The 19,395-nt window shown below is 36.7% G+C and overlaps 1 protein-coding gene across 2 annotated transcripts; it reads right to left on the minus strand.

Moving 5' to 3' along the window:
- Nucleotides 1-188: 188 nt before the first annotated feature.
- LOC104901389 (biotin carboxylase 2, chloroplastic) lies at nt 189-18,823 on the minus strand. 2 transcript variants are annotated; one of them, XM_048634509.2, is made up of 17 exons: nt 18,607-18,823; nt 18,443-18,521; nt 17,558-17,883; nt 16,720-16,861; nt 16,065-16,163; nt 15,886-15,942; nt 14,807-14,878; nt 14,402-14,491; nt 10,904-10,963; nt 8,037-8,222; nt 7,855-7,947; nt 7,692-7,773; nt 6,955-7,061; nt 2,130-2,205; nt 1,847-1,893; nt 1,684-1,746; nt 189-624 (listed from the first exon to the last, which is right to left on the minus strand). In XM_048634509.2, exons 2-17 carry the CDS (start codon nt 18,491-18,493, stop codon nt 568-570), a joined length of 1,608 nt encoding a protein of 535 aa, XP_048490466.1. In that variant the 5' UTR covers nt 18,494-18,521; nt 18,607-18,823; the 3' UTR covers nt 189-567. The 2 variants fall into 2 exon arrangements, with proteins under 2 accessions (XP_048490466.1, XP_010687258.1); XM_010688956.3 differs by having other exon boundaries at nt 18,443-18,510; nt 18,607-18,822.
- Nucleotides 18,824-19,395: the final 572 nt, after the last annotated feature.

Below are 19,395 nucleotides of genomic sequence, written 5' to 3' on the forward strand. Positions count from 1 at the left end.
ATTATTCCTCTACGCGTTCTCGTTCTCTGTCCTATTTTCTCTATCCTTATCTATTAACCATGTAACTCAAATTTCTCCTATTTTCTCTATCTTTTTTCACTTAAGAGTACTCTTCTATTGTTCCAGAGTTTCTTCCAAATTATTCTGATTTATCATGATATTTATCCTCCGTGTCAAAACAATTAAAGTCCTCAGCTAATCTGAAATTACTCTTATTTCATTTTTTGTTCCAATTTCCAATCATTTTAGCAGTTGAAGTCCTTTCTCTTTTTTTTTTTTCCACCGTAATCATTCTCACCCAAAATATATATAAAAAAACAAAACCAGTGATTAGTATTTAGTAATGTGACAGTTTTCTTAACAAGACAAATTTTAGGACCTATCTATTGAAAACAATCCTTTGTCTTCTTGGGGGTACTAAATCGGGAGATTGAATGCGCAATTTCTTCCAGCTGATTTTGCTTCCTCCTCTTGGTTGCATTCCTAAGAATGAAATAATTCATCTAGATAAAAGAGGGTAATTCTGTAGATGTAGGTACAGAGACAGAGTGCCAAATTAAGCAGAATCTATGAAGTTGCACCGATGAGTTCTTTGCCAATAGTTGCGCGAACGATCTTTTGGGGCTGCATTCAACACAAAATTAAAAAGTCAAATGCTGACAAATGACGATAACCAGAAACAGAAATCATAAATTCTCAGCCAAATCCAACCCTTGCCCTACCTCAAAGAGAGAGAAAAAGAGAAGGAAAGCAATGAAGACACAAATGAGTGAAGTTGGCGAGCAAGCTACTTGAGATAACTCTTCGTTTTAGGGTGAATAGGCTCAGGTTTCGTTAATCGTATCCCGAGCTCAAGCTCAATAAGTATCTAAGTGTATCAGGATCAAGATGGGGTAGTACTCAGAGCTTCAACAAGTCTGCAGACACGCAAAACAAGGAGGAAGAATTTGTGGATATTTATGGGATTTGGATAGAAAATGAGGATAAACAATCTTAGCTCAACAAATGAAAACTGGGCCTGCTTGATTTAATGAATCACAACTATTATTTCTCATTTATGACATTATGTTCTCTCCCTAAACTTACTGCCCCGCTTTTGCCATTACATATCTGGGAATCCTACAAGCTGCTCTACCCCGCGCAGAAGAAATACCTGGCAACGAATGGACAATTAAAAAGGGAATGTGCTCTCTCAAGTCTCAACCTGCCAAGTCAAATGAAGTTCTCGAGTAGGAAACCTCATAGCGAGGTAATGAACGAGTCGAAACAGATGGTGATCCTACATCAATTGCTAGCGTTATGGCTTAGCCAACCACTGCTTAGGTTGCTTTTACAGCAGAACTCTCCTCACGAGGAAACTAATTCTATTTTCATTTTCTTTCCTATATTTATTCCTTGTTCTACTTCTTCTTCCAAGTGCAGGATAACCCCAAGGGGTTATTCTACCAGCTGGGCTCCTCCCTTCAACCCCCCCCCCCCCCACACATGGCCCATGGGGATGGTCAGCCAACATTCCAAGTTCTAGTTTTCGTTCAGTCAACATTCAGATTAATTACTTCCAGGTCAAAGTCATCCGAAAAATGAATCTAAATGACTCACTAATGCGGATAGAGAAAACAAACATTAGAAATTCTTAACAGAGAACAGATCAAACAACTAGTGGGGTTTATTTGAAAGTCATACCTCTGCCAACTCTTGTTCATGCTTGGGAATGAAAGCAGTATCTACATTCCCATTTTTGAAGTCCTGTGGAAAAGTAAAGTAAGACAATTAAATAAAGTGAGACTATTAATATGTATACGTGTCTGATAAGAACTGAGAGTGGTGAGATAATATAAAGATTCACCTCAATATCAAGAATAAGTTTATGGTATTCAATAGTTGTGGGGACCCCTGCAGGATGAATTTGATTAGTTTTGATAGTGAATAAAGAATGAGACCACACAAATTTCAGGGATGAACAGGCTTGTAATAAAAAACTTTAAAAAAGAACGATGTGTTTCATTAAAGCACTAAGAAGAAAAGTAAGACAATGGCAATTTGTACTTCAATACAGCTAAAGATGCACAATAAACCACAACGAAAATGTTGTGACAATGCATCATCTACAGCGGAGTATACACACTTGCCTGTAATAATTGTATCATCAAGAGCCCTCTTCATACGAGCAATGGCTTTCTCTCGAGTTGGAGCCCAAACAATCAGCTACAGTAAGAGAGATCTTGTGTTAGTTAAACCACATATAATACTGACATGATTTTTTCAAGCAGCCAGAAGGCGGAAAGCACTTCAGCAATAGGGTAAGCATGCATGGATCATTAGAATTAACAATTTAATGACATGGAAGAAAAATGCAGTCACCCCACCCTCATCCCCATATACACAGAAAACTCCCTCACTATTAGTATTATACAAAGTCTTTTTCTTGCTTCTTTTTCGAACTTAAGTATCCAACATTGTAGAGTCATACTTCTATCTTTCCTCATAAATCAGGAACCCATGAAATTGTTTAATCAATGTTTGGATAGCAAGAATTCATTTCAAATTTTGGATTTGGATGATCTGTTGTTTGGATGGCATAAAATTTGAAATTATGGAATTTGTCCAAATTCTTATCAAAATTCTATTGTAGTAGAATTTGAAATTCAAGTTACTACCTTGTCATTTGAAATTTCTCACCTCATACATATCCCAACTCCATTAATGAGTCTATCTATATCCCAACTTCATCGATTTCAATTTAATACTAGTTATTAGGCCCGGGCTATGCCCCGGTAAGAAGAAATTTCATTTATTAAGATAATACTTTATGATAATAACACTAAATACAACTTAGTCTAGTGGTTAAGACTTTAGTATATGTACTTGCGATCAAACCCTATACTATACAAATTCTAATTTTTTTTATTATACAAGAATTACATGAACTAAAATTCCCTAGGGAGAGCGCCACATGGCACAGTTTCTTGTTTATGCACGCCTTTTAATATATTTATATAGATTATTACAAGACTTCATCATATTTTATTTGAAACATTAGACAACAAAGTCATTGTGTGTTGATGGTTAAGTGTTCGATACTTTACACTTACATATTTTTTTTGAAGTGAGGAGTACACATAGACATAAAACATTTGCATTAGAAATTTGAGCAGAGTGCCACGTGGCACATAGACTTTCCTTCGCACGCCTTTTGATATATTTGTATAGATTTCTTTCTCTCTAATTTACTAAACCCATACTTTTTCTCTCTCCTCCATCAAACCCCAATTTTCTCTCTCTTCCATCAAACCCCTTTTTCTCTCTCCTCCATCAAACCCCCTTTACTTTCAATTTTTAGCATCATATCAAAACAGTGATTAGGAACTGAAATTAAAACTTCAAATTTCAGATTTCAATTTCATTATATGAAATGAAATACAAGTTTCCAAACACTACCTAAAATAAATTCTTGAAAATAATTCTGAAACATTAACTTGAAGGGCAATCTTGTACTCTCAATGAGTGTTAATCCGACACCTTTATTTACCTCAAAAACAGGGTGTCGCGTCGTGCCCGACACGACACTTTACTTGGATACTTCATTTTTAACTAAAAACTTGACTTTTTTCTACAAAATAGTCGAGTCGGACACTTGGACACCTGTATCCGAGTAGACACTCAATCCGTGTCTAAGAAACATAGCTCTTAATGCTTAATAGAACATTGGTTATTTGGTTAATGCCATTAAAATGAATGATAATGAAGGCTTGTCATATCATCACTCGTTATTCAATTAGCTATAGTGGACAAATGAAGATTCAGTAACATTCTTACCATTAATGGAGGGAAAAGGATTGGTGAAAAGGAAAGATGATTATGAGTGCTGAGGCATGAGGTACATGGAAGGTTCTTAGACCACCAGGTAACATGTATGCAGAGGAAAGGGGGGGGGGAGAAGCAGCTTAAAAGAAAAGAAAGAGAAATGTCACTTTTGCAAGTTAGAACTAATTGTGCACCGGGTAATACAATAGGATAAAAAATATATACAGTCTGCGGTTGACATATGCACAAGTCATATTTTAATGGTAAGATCATGATATTACAAAGTAAGAAGTCACGGGTTCGAGACCTCTCATGCAAATTTTTGGATCATTTTCTAAGAGAATGCCATGTTAGCGTATGAATGTCATGTTGGGGACAAAGCGGTGCCATATGAGGTGGGATAACATATGGCAGCGTGCAATGCTTACCCAAGTGTTTTAATAATATATATAGAATATAGATATATAGATTGTAGATGGAAGTCCACATGTCTCCAAACCTCATATGCAAACAATATGCTTGTTCTCATCATCACTAGTCAAATTTGTCAATGATATCTCCATAGATTTAGCTATCAAAATAAGACAAAGCTTTAACTAATATCAAAACTAAAGACAAACAAGATGATAGTGAGAGAAAGTGAGGAAAAAAAGTCAAATCGGGGGAAGGAGAAAAAGTGATTTGAGAGAGAAAAAAACAAGGATGGTGGTGAGGTTAATTAATGCAATTGCAGTAGTCATTCCGTTGTCAGTGACTAATGGGCTTACAATTTTTATCCAATTCTTTCCAGCTTTGGGAATATTTAGTCAACTAAAGAAGCAACAAAGATTGATGCCTCCAATTTTCTTCCCTTCCATTCCTTAACCCAGCTTAATTACTATCCAAACGAGGAAAAATAAATTAGACTCCTGTCCTTCTCCATCTTCCTCATCCAAACACATTGTCAAAATTTTTGAGTCAGCTACAGAAGAAGTTATCTATTTTCTGTTGAAATTAATGACACGAAAGGTTTATGGAACAAGGAGTTCTGATCCCCACAAAGAGTCTGCACAACAGTTCCTCCTCTATCCTGCATACTTGCAAATTATTAATGCTCCATATCACAATCATGTTGCACTGATTGTATTAAGATATATCACAATCACAGCCTCTGTAAGAATTAGATGATTTTTTTTTTTTCCTTACAAGTCCAATAATGATGCAGGCATTCGAACCCTAATCAATTGGCCTAAACTACAAATTCAGATCAGACCAACATTGGTCGTACCAGAAAGTATTTTAGCCAAGTACTTTTTTTCTTTTTACGATCGAAATAAACCCTAAGTGCTTCAGTGAACCTTCAAGGTTTATTGTTAACTTTCACTTACTTGGTCGGTCACTCCTATCAAGGAAAAAACAGCTGAATCAAGGGGACTCTCAAGGGCGGAAAGCATTAGGATTCCTAATCACAATGCTTGCAAAGGATAACATCTAAGCTTAAACATCAGGAGTTAGGATATCAAGCCTCACCCAAGAACTTTCATATCGAAGGCCTCAGCGAATCAAGTGTGAGGCCTAGCCAGTGAGCTCTGAAGCTAAACTTTGATAAGCCGCTAATGAGGAATAAAGAAGGTCAATTATGTTTAATTAAGTGTGATGATGACGGACTAAAGAACAAGTAGTGATGAGTGATGATGACGGACTAAAGAAAAAGTAGCAAATGACAGTAACAGCAGCACGGTGGCAAGCTGCATGCGAAACTACAGCAGCTAGCTCACTCAGAACAACCTCCTCACATTTGTTCTTTACTTTTATACTGGTTGTAAGTTTAACTTAGACAAAATATGATCTGTTTCAGTTCATACTGTTTTAGCTTCGAGGCACTAAGACCAGCTCTATAAATAGAGCCTTGGTTACCATTTGTAATAACAACTACTTTTGTAATGAATGAATGTATAGGAGTTCCTTTTTAGATTTCTAAGCTCTAGGTTCAAGGAATAACCTAGAGTGTTAATGATATATTTTGCTTAATTGTGAATCAACTATGACTTCTAACATGACTAACCTGTTCTAAGCTTAGGCTTAGGGGAACTCAATAGTTTATATTAGTTACAGAACGCTTTTTGTAGGAGCTCAAAATTACTCAAGGAATAGATTCACTATAAGGGACTGAAGTGTTGCTTTCTTCCCCTTAGTGTTTTAAATCGTTATATAGGCATTTATTTCTGCTTGCTCTTGTTTCAGTTTTGAGTTAAGCCTGACTTCAATAAGGCAGGTTCTTTCTTTTCTCTCTGTTGTTGATTTAGTCAGTCAGTTTGTCTTTGAATTAATTAATTTTCATCCTGTTCATGCTTAATTAAGAGAAGGAAGTTTTGAGTCAAATTCTGACTCATACAATTGAACTATGCAAAGTTATTTCTAAACTCACGTCATCCTTGAAATTAGAATGAAACCTAATTTCAAGATCCAGTTGAGGTGATCTTTGGTAAGTTTAGAGACTGTCCAATCATGGTCAGGTTACTGATTCTTTTGCCTTATTATTGATAGATGTTTATTCAGCTTTAAGAAGCTTTTGCATCCTTGAGTTACTTTCGAAGAGCGCGGCTAGGTGAGGGATGCACAAAGGCCCAAAAGATTCACAATGAACTTACTAGGTGTAGCAACCTAGAACAGGCACCAGATGTATGCGCCTTTGGCAAGGCTCAACACACTGCTCTTTGGTTGCTTTCAGCAGAGGAATGGGAGACAGAGTACATCTCAATTGAACATTGAAATAAAACCATCCTTTCTTCATATAAAAACTTGCCTAGGTTTTAAATATTAATTTAAAGCAAAAGCCCTTTGTTAATTGCATTGAAATTTTGCCAATTTGAAGCCTAATTCAAAACCCAAATCTGGGAGAAAAAATATAAAGAAAAGTAACCTGATCATGATCTGGTAGCAGATGATGGCTGCCAACTCGCTGGCTATGACAGAGAATGCCAGCGAGATATACTAGGCACATGTGCACAACACATGTTACGAGAAGTGACAACCTTTAAAATATAAGAAAATTTTCATTTCTAGATTTAAAGAGAAGTGGATCAGATCCCCAACCAAGATTTAAGGGGGCCACAAAAATATTGGGTAAGCAATTAACCATAGAGAGAAAATCTGATCTAATAGACAAACCTTGCCAAGTAGAGAGTCATAACTCGGTGGAACAACATAGCCAGGATAAACATGGCTATCCATCCTCACAAATGGTCCTCCAGCAGGCAAGTAACTAGTAATTTTTCCTGAGAAAAAAAGATAAGTGTATATTTTAATTTTTTTTCAAAATCCAAACACTCACAGTCTCACACAATTCAAGAGATAGCTTGTGCTAGAAGAAACAAGAGATGCAATGAGATGAGAAAGGAACCAATATCAATTTGAACACCAGTTTCCACCTATGTGCAACTTTGCATGACAAACTGTCAGATGCAGCACAAAAAATTTCAACATCTTTCGGGATCAAAGGAACAGCCCTTTCAGAATTTATTTTGAAATGAAGGGAGTACACAGAAAGTGACAACTGACAAAAAGAAAGATAATTAAGAGTATGACACTTGGCCCTGAAAAACATCAAAATACTGTGAAAATATTAACTTCTCCTAATTGTTGTCATCATGCACATGGATTACGTTCAAACATAGTGCCAATGAGAAATGGCAACCTTAGTTAAGGAGCAGACAGAAAATAATACCTGCCCCAACTAGCTTGGACTTGGAGCAGGTAGCTAGTCTGAGATAGGGGGAGGCTCTATTTGAGCGAGATCAGATAATTCCAGAATAGTGGAATTCAAGTAATGAAAGAGAAAGTATAAGTTTATGGGGAACAACAGCATCCAACTATCACTCCAGGCAAGGTAACAAAAGATTCCATACCGGGCCCAGGACGGAATCCTTTGAATGCATCTTCTGCGTTGATCCGGCATTCAATTGAATGTCCTTTAAGCACTATATCTTCCTGCAAATTTAAAGTTAAGAATAAATCGAGCATCCCAGTAGCCATGCACTGATGTACTATAAGAAATAGAAAGACGCATACCTGTTTGTACCGGAGTTTCTCTCCCATAGCCACACGAATTTGTTCCTCAATCAAATCAACTGAGGATATCATTTCTGTAACTGGATGCTCAACCTTAGTAGAACAATGAAAACATCAATTAGTACACCAAGTAGCTCAACATCAATATTTCTATTGAACTTTTGTTTCATGAATTTGTGTACCTGGATCCTAGTGTTCATCTCCATGAAGTAGAAAGAACCTCTTTCATCTAAAAGAAACTCCACTGTTCCTACACCAATGTAACCTATAGATGCTGCTGCAGCTACAGCAGCATCACCCATGGCTTTCCTCAACTCTGGAGTCAATGCAGGAGAAGGTGCTTCTTCAAGCAGCTTCTGGTTCCTTCTCTGGAAAGAAAGATAGTCATATGGACATCAGCATTCCAGGAAAGCTGAAACAAAGACCTGAGGGGTGGGGGAAAGAGGATGAGAGAAAGGAGGCTGATTTTCATGGTTTTTCCAAAAATGAGATGACATCGAGGTTGGTAAGCCTTTAGACCCTGGGTCTAGGGGCTATCTGTTCGTAAGATCACCAATTTCACATACTATAATTTCTTCATGGATGAACTTTGAAAAATTTCCTCAGGTCTTAGCATTTTTTTCTGAAAAATCACAATACATGATCTAGGATTCATGAAATACCAAAGTGAAAAATAGACAGCAGTTGTCCCCGACAAGTGTGCAAACCAATAAATACTAAATCAAAACTCACGAGTGTGCAACCCAATGGAAGAAGAGAGATGAGGATCATGTTGACTGTCATAGTCATAGATCCCTAGGGTTAGAGGTGGAGGTGAGAGAGAAGGTGAAGAATTATGTATTCTCTTTGATTTCTATGTACCATGCGTTTGAAGGGGGTATTTAGGTCACTTCATATGGCTTATAATCCTACAACTGACACTAGGAAAATTATACTTAGGTTACATTAAGGGTTAATTGAAGATTGATGTCTTAAATCATTTTGGAAATACCAAGCACCCCACAGGTATTACAAGAAAAATGCTAAACCGGAGTGGCACATCAGGAATTCTGATGGATGCATTTAGGACATTTCACCTGGCTCATGATATGACAGCACTGATAAGATTAAACTTATGTTACGTTGAGAGTCAATTAGAGATTGATAACACCTCAAGGTTATTTTCAGAAATTACAGTTATATCCTTTTTTCTTAGGAAAAGTTGATCATAATAATCCCAACTATGAATTATTCCAATATAATCTCAACTATTAGGGACATCTTCCAAAAAAACTCCATTGTGACTATGCTACTGGTTCAACAAGCAATTAATTTTCTTTCTCTTCTTTCCCTCCCCTCCTCCTTACCCAGCCTCCATTACCTTCTTACTTCTATTGTCAACCAAAGGCAATCTATCCAAACCAAAACATTAGCTCCCCTGACTTCAAGCAAAATGCACATAAATTAAAACCTAGCCTAATAATCTAAATTGAAATATCTTTCATTTTTTTTTAAGAATACAGAAGATCTTTCTATACAAAAATTCTCTGTTTCGGATTCTTAAGAGCCACCAAAGGCTACATCTTTATCCACACTTGCTGTTGAAAAATCCCTATTAGAACCAGCGAAATGGAATTTTTGCCTTTTTTTTCCAGAAACAAACCCCGAAGTTGCAGACCCAAAATTCAGAGTTTCCTCTCGTTATTCACGCATCATTTTCTTTCCTCTGCTTGTGATACTCGAACCAGCAGCTGTGCAGTCCTTCCCTGCCGCAGCGCCGCGACTTCCACAAAATTCCGCCGCAACTCCTGCTACCTACCGAAGACTTTGCCATGTTGTTCTTTGCTTTACCCTCCTCTGTTCCTTTGTCTTTGTTGCCGCACGAGCCACAATACAACCATGCGGGATTGTTCTATGCTTTCTCTCTCTTGCTAGATGGGTAAGGGATGGGCTAATTTTTGGGAGAAGATGATCAAACATAGACTCATAGTTTAGGCGGGAAGGGAGGAAAAGATATTGAAAGCTAAAATCAACATAGAAAAGAAAAGCACTTCAAAAGTGACGTGTAGCATAATTTACCGATTAAATCGGTATAGTCAGGTCAGCGGATCCTTTTTAAAAGACATCCCTGATTTTTCCTTTTTCTTATGGCAATAATTTACGCTTGTTCCAAGAAATTTGCAAACCTGAGTGTCACATGAGAGAATTTCCCAAAATATTCTTGCATAAAGAATCGCCTTTGAAGATGATAATGATGGTGACATTAATGAGTGAGTTACCCCACAAATGTGACATTGATACTAGATTTCATCCTTACTTAACATCATAGCAACTGCATGTTTCCCTTATCCCAAGGAATTGATGAAACTGGAAGTTGGAATTCCTCGCAACAAAAATCGGGTGTTGACCTCTTAGGCTCTTACTCAAATGTATTAATGTCTACGACAATGTGTCTTCGGAAAGAAGAAAATTAATAGCACACTCCCTCAACTATCTTGTACATCCATAACAAAGATCGCCTAATATTAAGAGCCCATGCCACATGAGAGCACAGGAAGATAGATAGACTAAACAATCCCAAGAGAAATCTGACGATGATGTGTTCACGAGAGCACTTGTATTTTCACTTTTTTTGCTTTAAAACAAAAGTGCAGAACTTGTTGAGTTGACAAATCACTTAGTTGTATCATGACAATTACAACAACAAACACTTCCATTTTTCTTTCACCCCCAAAATCTCACAATTCAAGCGTTACTTTTTCAGCATAATTGATCAGAAAATTCTGGATAAGCATCTACAATTATTTCTGTATTTCTAATAAACAGCAGAATCTCTAGGTCCTTGTATTTATGCTAAAAAAAACATAGAGATACACCCCCGAAGAACCAAGCCTGGATTATTCCATTTGAGAAATCAGATATACTGTCCCAAAATTATGGAAAAAAAAAAAACTAGATAAAAAGGAATCAGCTAAACATTTGATAGCGCAAAGGAAGCATCCACAGAAAGAAATAACTTCTATAAATTGAGCTAATTGCATGAAGGAAGCTACTGAAGTAGAGGACATGCCTGAATACTGCAATCACGCTCTCCAAAGTGAATAACATTCCCATACTTATCTGCAAGAACCTGTCGAAGGTAGCAAACAATTAGCATAATATCTCACGTGACTAGGTAAAACAAAAGGCAAGTGGCAGCTCAGATCCAATTAAAGTTTAGAATTCCAGTATCAACCACCTATCCTGTATCAGTAGCTAGGGGTGTTCACCGGTCTAGGACTTGACCGGAACCGGCTGGACAAGTGGATCGGACTCCGAAATCTTTTGGACCGGGATCGGACCGGATCCGGTTTTGACTTGTTGGACCGGAATCTATATTTTTGTAAAAAAACATTTTTATTTGATTTAAACATATATATAAATTAGATTGTTAAAATTTAATAATTTTAATAACAATATTTCTAAAGTTAATAAATAGTAGGGTTTTAACTTTCTACCTTAAAAACTTTTTTTTACTAGAAAATCAGAAATTCCGGTCCACCGGTCTGGACCAGCATTTTCCGGGTTTGAACCGGACCGGATAGGAAACTCGGAATCGGAATTTTCACTGGACCAATGACCGGACCGGAATTTTCGGTCCGGCCCGGTCCGGACTGGTTCAAATTCTGGTCCAGATTCCGGTCCGACCATGGTCTTTGCACAGCCGTGGCTGTATGGGTATATTTCCCTAGAATGATACACACCCATTGGCCCCTTTAGGATTTATTACACTTCCATCTCTCAAGCATTCATCACACCATTTAAATTTCAATTTTTGTACCATCATAACCTACGTAACAGGTACTTAGAACCAATTTTACAATAACAAAGGTTGTTTCTTAATTGGAACTGAAGACAATAAGATGAATAAGCACAAATAAGAATAAAAGAGTTATACCATGCATTTTTTTCAAAGGGAAAGCCAAGATCCCTTCCAGGCTCCAGCACACACATAGTATAAATTAGTACAAAACAGGGGGAAAAGACAAGAACATACTCAAACAAAAGCCCCAGTATGGATAAGGAAAAATTTCGAATTAATACTGAAAAAGAATATGGCAATGTCAATCATCTAATGTTATTTCTTGTATGGTGGAAGCTGTAGACAGGAGCTTGCAATAGAGGGAAGCTACTATAAGCCTCTTGAAAGAGCAATTAGCTAAGGCTCAGAATAGGGTGACTCAATTGGCAAACACGCACAGCAGTGAGAGGGAATTTGCAGTAGGAGACTTGGTCTATCTCAAATTGCAAGCTTACAGACAGCAATCCCTAGCTGCCACGCACAACCATAAGCTTTCAGCTATATACTTTGGCCCATATGAACTCCTTAAAAAAGTAGGAAAAGTAGCCTACACCCTTCACTTACCACCACATTCCAAAATTCACCCTACCTTCCATGTATCCCTCCTTAAAAAATACCATGGCCCACCTCTGTCTACCCTTCCTACTACCCCACCTTTAACCCCTGAGCTTTTTCATTCCCCACCAGTCACCACCACAGAAAATCCCACTTGCTGTTTTAAACAAACGCCAGGTCAAGGTGCATAACCAAGCTCAAGTCCAGTGGCTCATTCATTGGAAGGATACTGCTGAAAAAGATGCTACTTGGGAGGTGGCAGCTGAGATTGAGAAAGCTTATCCTTCATTTGATCCTTGGGGTCAAGGATCTTCTTAAGGGGAGGCCATTGATACGGGCCTGACCTTACATTGGAATAGATGAGCTGGAATATGCCAAAGAAGAGGGAATAACGGCTGAAAAGGGAGAGTCTAAGTACAGTGCACCTCTATGAATAACAAACTAGTGAGGTGGCAATGTTTTTGTCTTATTATGGCATAACTAACCATCTGTTATCTTCCACTAGTAATTTAGTTAATTCCTTTTTATTTTATTTACCCACCTTAGATTTCATGTGATGTAAGAAGTCTATATATAGTGCACTGAAATCTCATTCAAGGGATATGATGAATGAAACTCTCTCCTATCTCTCCCTAATTCTTCTTAATCTCTCAAGTCTATTCTGGTATACACACAGCTAAGTTACTTCGAGAATTCCCTTCCTTCTTTTGTAACTCTCTGGTGTTAGCTAAATCAAGCACCATTCCTACATTGCTTAGGAATCTATTTGATGAGATATCAACTGGCTTAGCCAAGTTGTATCAATGTTAGTTAAGTAATTCTATTACGTCATCAGCATTATGGATGATCAACTTGGGCCATCCAATGAACAGATAATACGAACTTCAGGTTGTGTAAAGCTACTGACCTGCACCATCAATTTTGCTAGGCAGTTTGAAGTATGAGTAAATGTCAATTCTTGTAGTTGGATGCTCATGGAAGTCTCATGCAGATTTTTGAAGCTTCTTGAATATTTTCATGGAATTCTAGTTCTATTAGAACTCTTCATAGTTTCCTGCTTTTATTATGATTCTATTTGCATTAGAATTTATTAGTAATAGAAGTCTTTTTGTAATAAAAGTCTTGTAAGATTAGAAGTCTAACCTTGTTAGAAGTCTAATCTTATTAGAAGTCTAATAATGTTAGAACTCTAAAGTTGATAGAAGTCTAGTATAGTAGAAGTCTATTTGGCTTACAAGTTTTTACTATCCTACTCGAAATAGGTTTTTCGTGTTTTAAGCTCCTTATGACTCTTTTCTTGTTACTTATCTTTACTAGTTGTTATAAGTAGTTACCTAGTTCTTTTAATAGTTATAGTAGGAGAATGACTTAGGGACTTGTTCTAAGCATACCAGATTTAGCATTTACGGTTATAAATAGCTTAGTTTGTAGTCTTTCTATTCATTGATTAATATAGTGTGATTATTTTCGAGTACATTGAGTATTTTTTACAAATCTGAAAGTTGGTGAGTAATTCTTTAAGCTTTCACAAACCAATTTAGTTATGTTTAGTTGGTGATTTAATTGTTTATGCTAATCAAACAATCCGAAGCTTTTATTTTGTTCTTGGTGATTAAATTCTTTAGAGAATCCACATAAAAGCCTATTTTAACCCTTCGCTTGAGTTTCTTGGTGATAAATTCTGTATAGAAAATCAACCAAGTCCTATCTGTCCCTTATAATTCTCCACATTATTTGGTCTCCATAGATCAAATACATCACAATTCTTCTCGAGGCTCTCTTCCCCAACCCCCTACCCTCAGAAAAAAGAAAAGAAAACAAATAAAAAAAGAAAGACAGGCCAACCAGAAAAAACCAACATTTTCAAGTCCTGTCAAAGATACAAGTACACAATCATTAGCCCTAAGCATCCTGCAGTCATCCTCCCTCCCACTTCTCCCCTCCCCAGAAAATAGAAAGAGAAACAAAAAAAAAAAACAAAAGGAGTAGATTTTATGTTTCCTTTGACAGATTCATACCAACAAGAGAATATGCCATAGCTTGTCATATATGGTAAATCCACTGGTTTATATTTTCTAGCAAATATTGCTAACGCAAACACTACAGAGCAAATCTTTTCGCTACAACAGAGGCTTAAATATAGACCAGAACTCCAGATTATTAGCTAAATACCTGAAATTCAATATGCCTTGGATTTTGTACGTACTTCTCCAAATAAACTCCATCATTTCCAAAAGCAGCTGCAGCCTCACTCTTAGCTTGCTGGAAGGAATAGATAAGCAAATTAAAGAAAGGAAACACTTCAACTTATTGTTTTGACGTACATGCACCAATATTAAGACCTTATGCAGTAACAAAATTCTCATGCTTGAGCCACTCATATCAGGCCCCAAGGAGTAAAGGACAAACTTTCAAGCACTAATAAGAAACTTCACCAGACTAAACAGAAAGTAAAGAACTTACAAATGTATGTATCATTTCTGGATATATCAGACATGTACAATAAACTTGACAAAAGAAGCATTTCTGCAGTATAAAAGTATAAACAGCTGTAATAAGATGCGGTTTGATCATCACCTGCAGCAACTTCACGAATTCATCTGGCTCTTTCGCAAGACGCATCCCGCGGCCTCCACCCCCTGCAGTTGCCTTCCAACAAAATTTTATAACAATTGAAACTCTCCAGGCATTACCAAAATCAGTAGGCATTGCATGCCAGCCAACAAGTAATGAGTGGTACTTTTACCATATCATTATGCATACTCTTTATAAATAAATTCAAATCAAGTGCACTAGCTACAAACACAACTTAGACACTGAGGGTACAGTACATCTTCTTTAGTAATAAATGCAGCAATTTACAGTTGCTAAAGCAGCAAGGACCATTCACAAAAGAATACAATATCAGGTCAAGCTAATAACCTGTGACTTTCATAAGAGAGAGAGAAATCATTATGATATATGAAAGTTTTACTAGACAATACTGCAATCACCTATAAGCTATAATATTGATAACATACAAGTGGATCACAATATGGCAGGGATTTTGATCAAAAGGATTGATAAATCTTTTAAGTTGAACACTTGCTATAGTAAGAATCAGCTCGAGCATCATATAACACAAACTTGATGCATACATGTTCAAAACAAAGCACATTTATGATGAATATCTCAGAATGTGAAGAAAGATAACCCTTTTACATGTATGTATTCAAGCTAAATCATGATGTACGAATGCAATACTATCAAGCTGGTCTAAGCATAAACTTCACATATAAAGTCACTCTTAACAAAAAAAAAAAAAAAAAACCGTAAAGTATAAAATAGAGAAAACCATTGCCTGCATTTAGCATAATTAAACTAATTATTACTCTTGTCTCTCATAATCATCAAAATTCCTCTTAGTAAAGCAAGTGAACAAAAACAATAAACTCCATAAATCTCAAGTTGAGGAAAGTGAGACAACTTCAACCAATCAAATAGGCCTAATCATAAGTAAATTGAAAATAGCAGGAAAAAGTCTTTTAGATAATCTTTTTGATAATTTTAGGAGGCAAGGATGGAAGAGACAACTACATACTACAGAGTGCAGGTTCGTAAACAACTTTTAACACTTTAACAGAAAGAGCACTGAGACATATAAAATAGAAAGCTACCTTAATCATAACAGGGAAACCAATTTCATGAGCAAGCTTGATGGCTTCATCTGTGCTCTGCATATAGTTTCAGACGAGATAGCTGTATGTTAGAAAATAGAGCCTACGAGAAGAAGTCTAGTGCTAAAACTAAAGGAAATAGCAACTGTACAAATAAAGAAAATGGCGATCAGTTGTACCTGTAACAATCCATCACTTCCAGGAACAGTTGGAACACCAGCCTTCTTCATGGTCTCTCTAGCAGTAGCCTTGTCACCCATGATGCGGATGCTGTCTGGCTGCATATTCGCGAAAATGTTTTAGAACTTTTGGAAAACAATATCTCTTCTCTTCTTAGGTCGGGAGCAGGGTGTTAAAATGTGGAGATAGAGGATGATGTTTATAAGGTTTACATGAACAAGGGCATCACTAACTTAACAACTTAGGATAAACCAATTGAGAGATAGCATTTTACTGCACTTGAAGAGTATGATACAAGATTTCGCATGTCGCTGGTCTCAGAATTAGAAGTTTTCTTGGTCTCTCAATTTCTCCATTCCATTTCAAACTATTATTGTTCAGTCCTCCAGGGTAAGGATATACATATATGCAGAACAAGCAGAGGAAATGTAGGGCATGTAAGAGAAAATTGTGTGCGAAGAGGAAGAAGGAAACACCATAATTTTTCTCTTTAGAATCTTGACGAAATTCACATTTACATAGTTTTTTATTTCACTTATTTTAAAGTTTTACGTGTATTTGAGATTTGGACCGAGAACCCAACACCAACATGCACATACAATACGTAGAACAATATACCAACAGAAAAAAGGTTAGTATGATGGAACTACTTACATTTGGTCCAATAAAATTTATTCCATGTTCTCTACACATCTCAACAAAAACAGCATTCTCAGCAAGAAAACCATATCCAGGATGCAGCATACTGCATCTACGGCTTACAGCAGCTGATAGAACATTTTGGATCACCAAGTATCTGCATAAGATAAATCAGTATCAAAGCTGACGTGTGACAATGAAAAAAGTTATGAAACAAGATGGTTAGAAAATGTAATTCCTTTACAAGGCACTAACCCCAAAAAAAACCAATGTGATGAGAGTTCTGAATCCAAAATTCATATGTCCAGTGTATACTAATTATCAGATAAAAGCTTTTGAGTGTATTTTTATGAGCTACTACATGTCAGCAAACAAACTGATTGACAAGTGAATCTCTTCTGAAGGGATACATTCCCCACAGCAGCTGATGATAAATTAGCAGAGCCATACATAAGCAGTGCCAGACATCAGATCAGATGGGAAAAGTTCACACAGAAATAGAAGATATCATATACAGAAGATAGTAGTAATTCTTTCTGCTCTATTCATCTCACATTGGAAATTTTGTTGTTCAAACAACGCTGTTCAAAGTTTGCAAGTTCCCATAAATCATTAATTCCAGCGAAGATTAGTGCAGGAAAGTATAAAATGCCATGGATAAATCATGGCTTGTTAAAACTACCAGGGGAAAAGAAAGGAGATTCCCATATTACCATCAAGGCAGTAGTATATATGTGTGAGAAAGATTAATGACATTGCACCTCTTTGCCAGTTGCACTTATAGAATAGAATTATTAGGAACATAAGGCTGAAAATCATAGAGCATAATCAAACTGTAGCATCACCGACTTACGATTGATTACTCGGAGCTTCACCGATGCAAACCGATTCATCAGCAATTTTCACATGGAGAGCATCCTTGTCTATGGTTGAGTAGACTGCAACACATGGGATGCCCATCTCATGAGCAGTTCTAATCACACGGACCGCAATCTCACCTCTGTTTGCTACCAAAATTTTATCACTTTGACAAGTTGCAGCAAGAGCTCCGCCACACTTTCTAGTTTTACGGTTTATCCGTAGTACCTGAGCTGCCTGCCCAGGAAAATTAATCCGGCTCCCTACTACCAAGCTAGAGGGACCTCTCCTGTTTCCCTTGCTCTGGCTCATCCATAAGCCCTACAATTAGAAGGACATATACCAAAGATTATCACATGCAACGAATATATGACAAAGTTGAACATACAAATTGCTTTCTCAAAAAAATAAACCCATAATGCAATATCTTTCTCCAAGCTACTGACGAAATGATCGAGCCACAAGAAGGGTATTGCAAGCTCAAAGTTTACAGCCTTATCCCAGTCCCCTAATGAATCAAGACTAGTAGAAAGTCTGTTTCCAAAATTGATAACATTTTTTGGTCCATAATAATATTGTTCACGGTAAACTAACAACAATCAATGAATCAAAAGCTTGTTTTCCGACCTCACACGCATTCTTAATTTCACAAGTATCAAATGTGACACTAACTAATAGAACATTTCAAAGGTCCTCGAAATCCAGAAATTTTATCACTATACTCAAATTAAACAATTCAGGACAGGCCATTCCAATTCTACAGAACCTGCCATCTTGCAAAATAAAACTAACACAACAGCATAAATATAAAAACCCAACTCAAATTTTCGATAATACCAAAGCTGAAACTTTTTTTGAAAAAAACTGAAATTATACTTACAGGTGTAGTAGATGGCGCAGTAACAGATTTGCAAACCAAAAAAGCATCCATATTAAGTGATCAAATCCCTGAAAAAGCACTGTGTAATCAAAAAACAAAATATAGGCGCAATTTGGAATTGAAATTGAAGCAATGCGAGGGAAACTAATAAAATAATGTATTACCCCAAGTGAAAATCGCAATGCACGAATACAAATATAGAGATCTCCCGAAATGAAAATGAACTGTCTAATTTGAGCAGAGAAGTAGTTGAAGTTGCAGTTGCAGTTGCAGATTGGAAGAGAGAGTGAGAAGAGGAAGGTGAAGTAGTTAAGAAGTAGGGAGAAGTGAGTCAGAGAAGACGATATTAACGATGTGAATTGTGAAATGTGTAAAGTAAAAACAGTCTTTGGAATTGTAGAGCCCAGCCCACTAGGCACTACGTATGTAGTAACTAGTAACTAGTAAATAGTAAATAGTAATGCCATTTTTGTTGTTCAGGCCTTCTGGGTTTGGCCTGGGAGTTGGGACCGCCAACTAATTTTTTTTTTTTTTTTTTGGATCCATATGAACCACGAAGGCGGTAAAAAGTACAAAGATGGGAAGGGGTGATTCGAACGTGTCACCTATCGTTCACAACACCTCAATCTTAACTACTAGACCAAGACATCCTTGATTGGGACCGCCAACTAGTTAATGGCTCGTGCCATGCTTTTTTAAGATTGGTCATTGGGTTTTCGTTTCACCAAGGAAAAGTGAGTTAAGATGATTGATTCTGTCAAAAAAAAAAAAAAAGATTGGAGTCTTTTAGGAGCTGTTTGTTTCAGTGAATTATAATGGGATTTAGTAGGATCTCATACATATTTTCTTTTTTGTTTTTTTATATATAATGAAAAAAGTATTAGGTGACTCTTTGCTCAAGGAGAACTACTAATGCCTCGGTTACAAGGATACTAAAAAGAGCAGAAGCGTTA

This window comes from Beta vulgaris, chromosome 8 (genome assembly GCF_026745355.1).
Source record: "Beta vulgaris subsp. vulgaris cultivar EL10 chromosome 8, EL10.2, whole genome shotgun sequence".
NCBI lineage: Eukaryota > Viridiplantae > Streptophyta > Magnoliopsida > Caryophyllales > Amaranthaceae > Beta > Beta vulgaris.

Excerpts from the sequence above, each read along its gene's own strand:
- LOC104901389 (XM_048634509.2), bottom strand. The coding sequence starts at position 18,493 with ATGGATGCTTTTTTGGTTTGCAAATCTGTTACTGCGCCATCTACTACA. Across the intron at positions 16,164-16,719 it reads TAAATTTTATTGGACCAAAT|CCAGACAGCATCCGCATCAT; the intron begins GTAAGTAGTTCC and ends GCGAATATGCAG. Across the intron at positions 625-1,683 it reads ATGAACAAGAGTTGGCAGAG|CCCCAAAAGATCGTTCGCGC; the intron begins GTATGACTTTCA and ends TGTTGAATGCAG.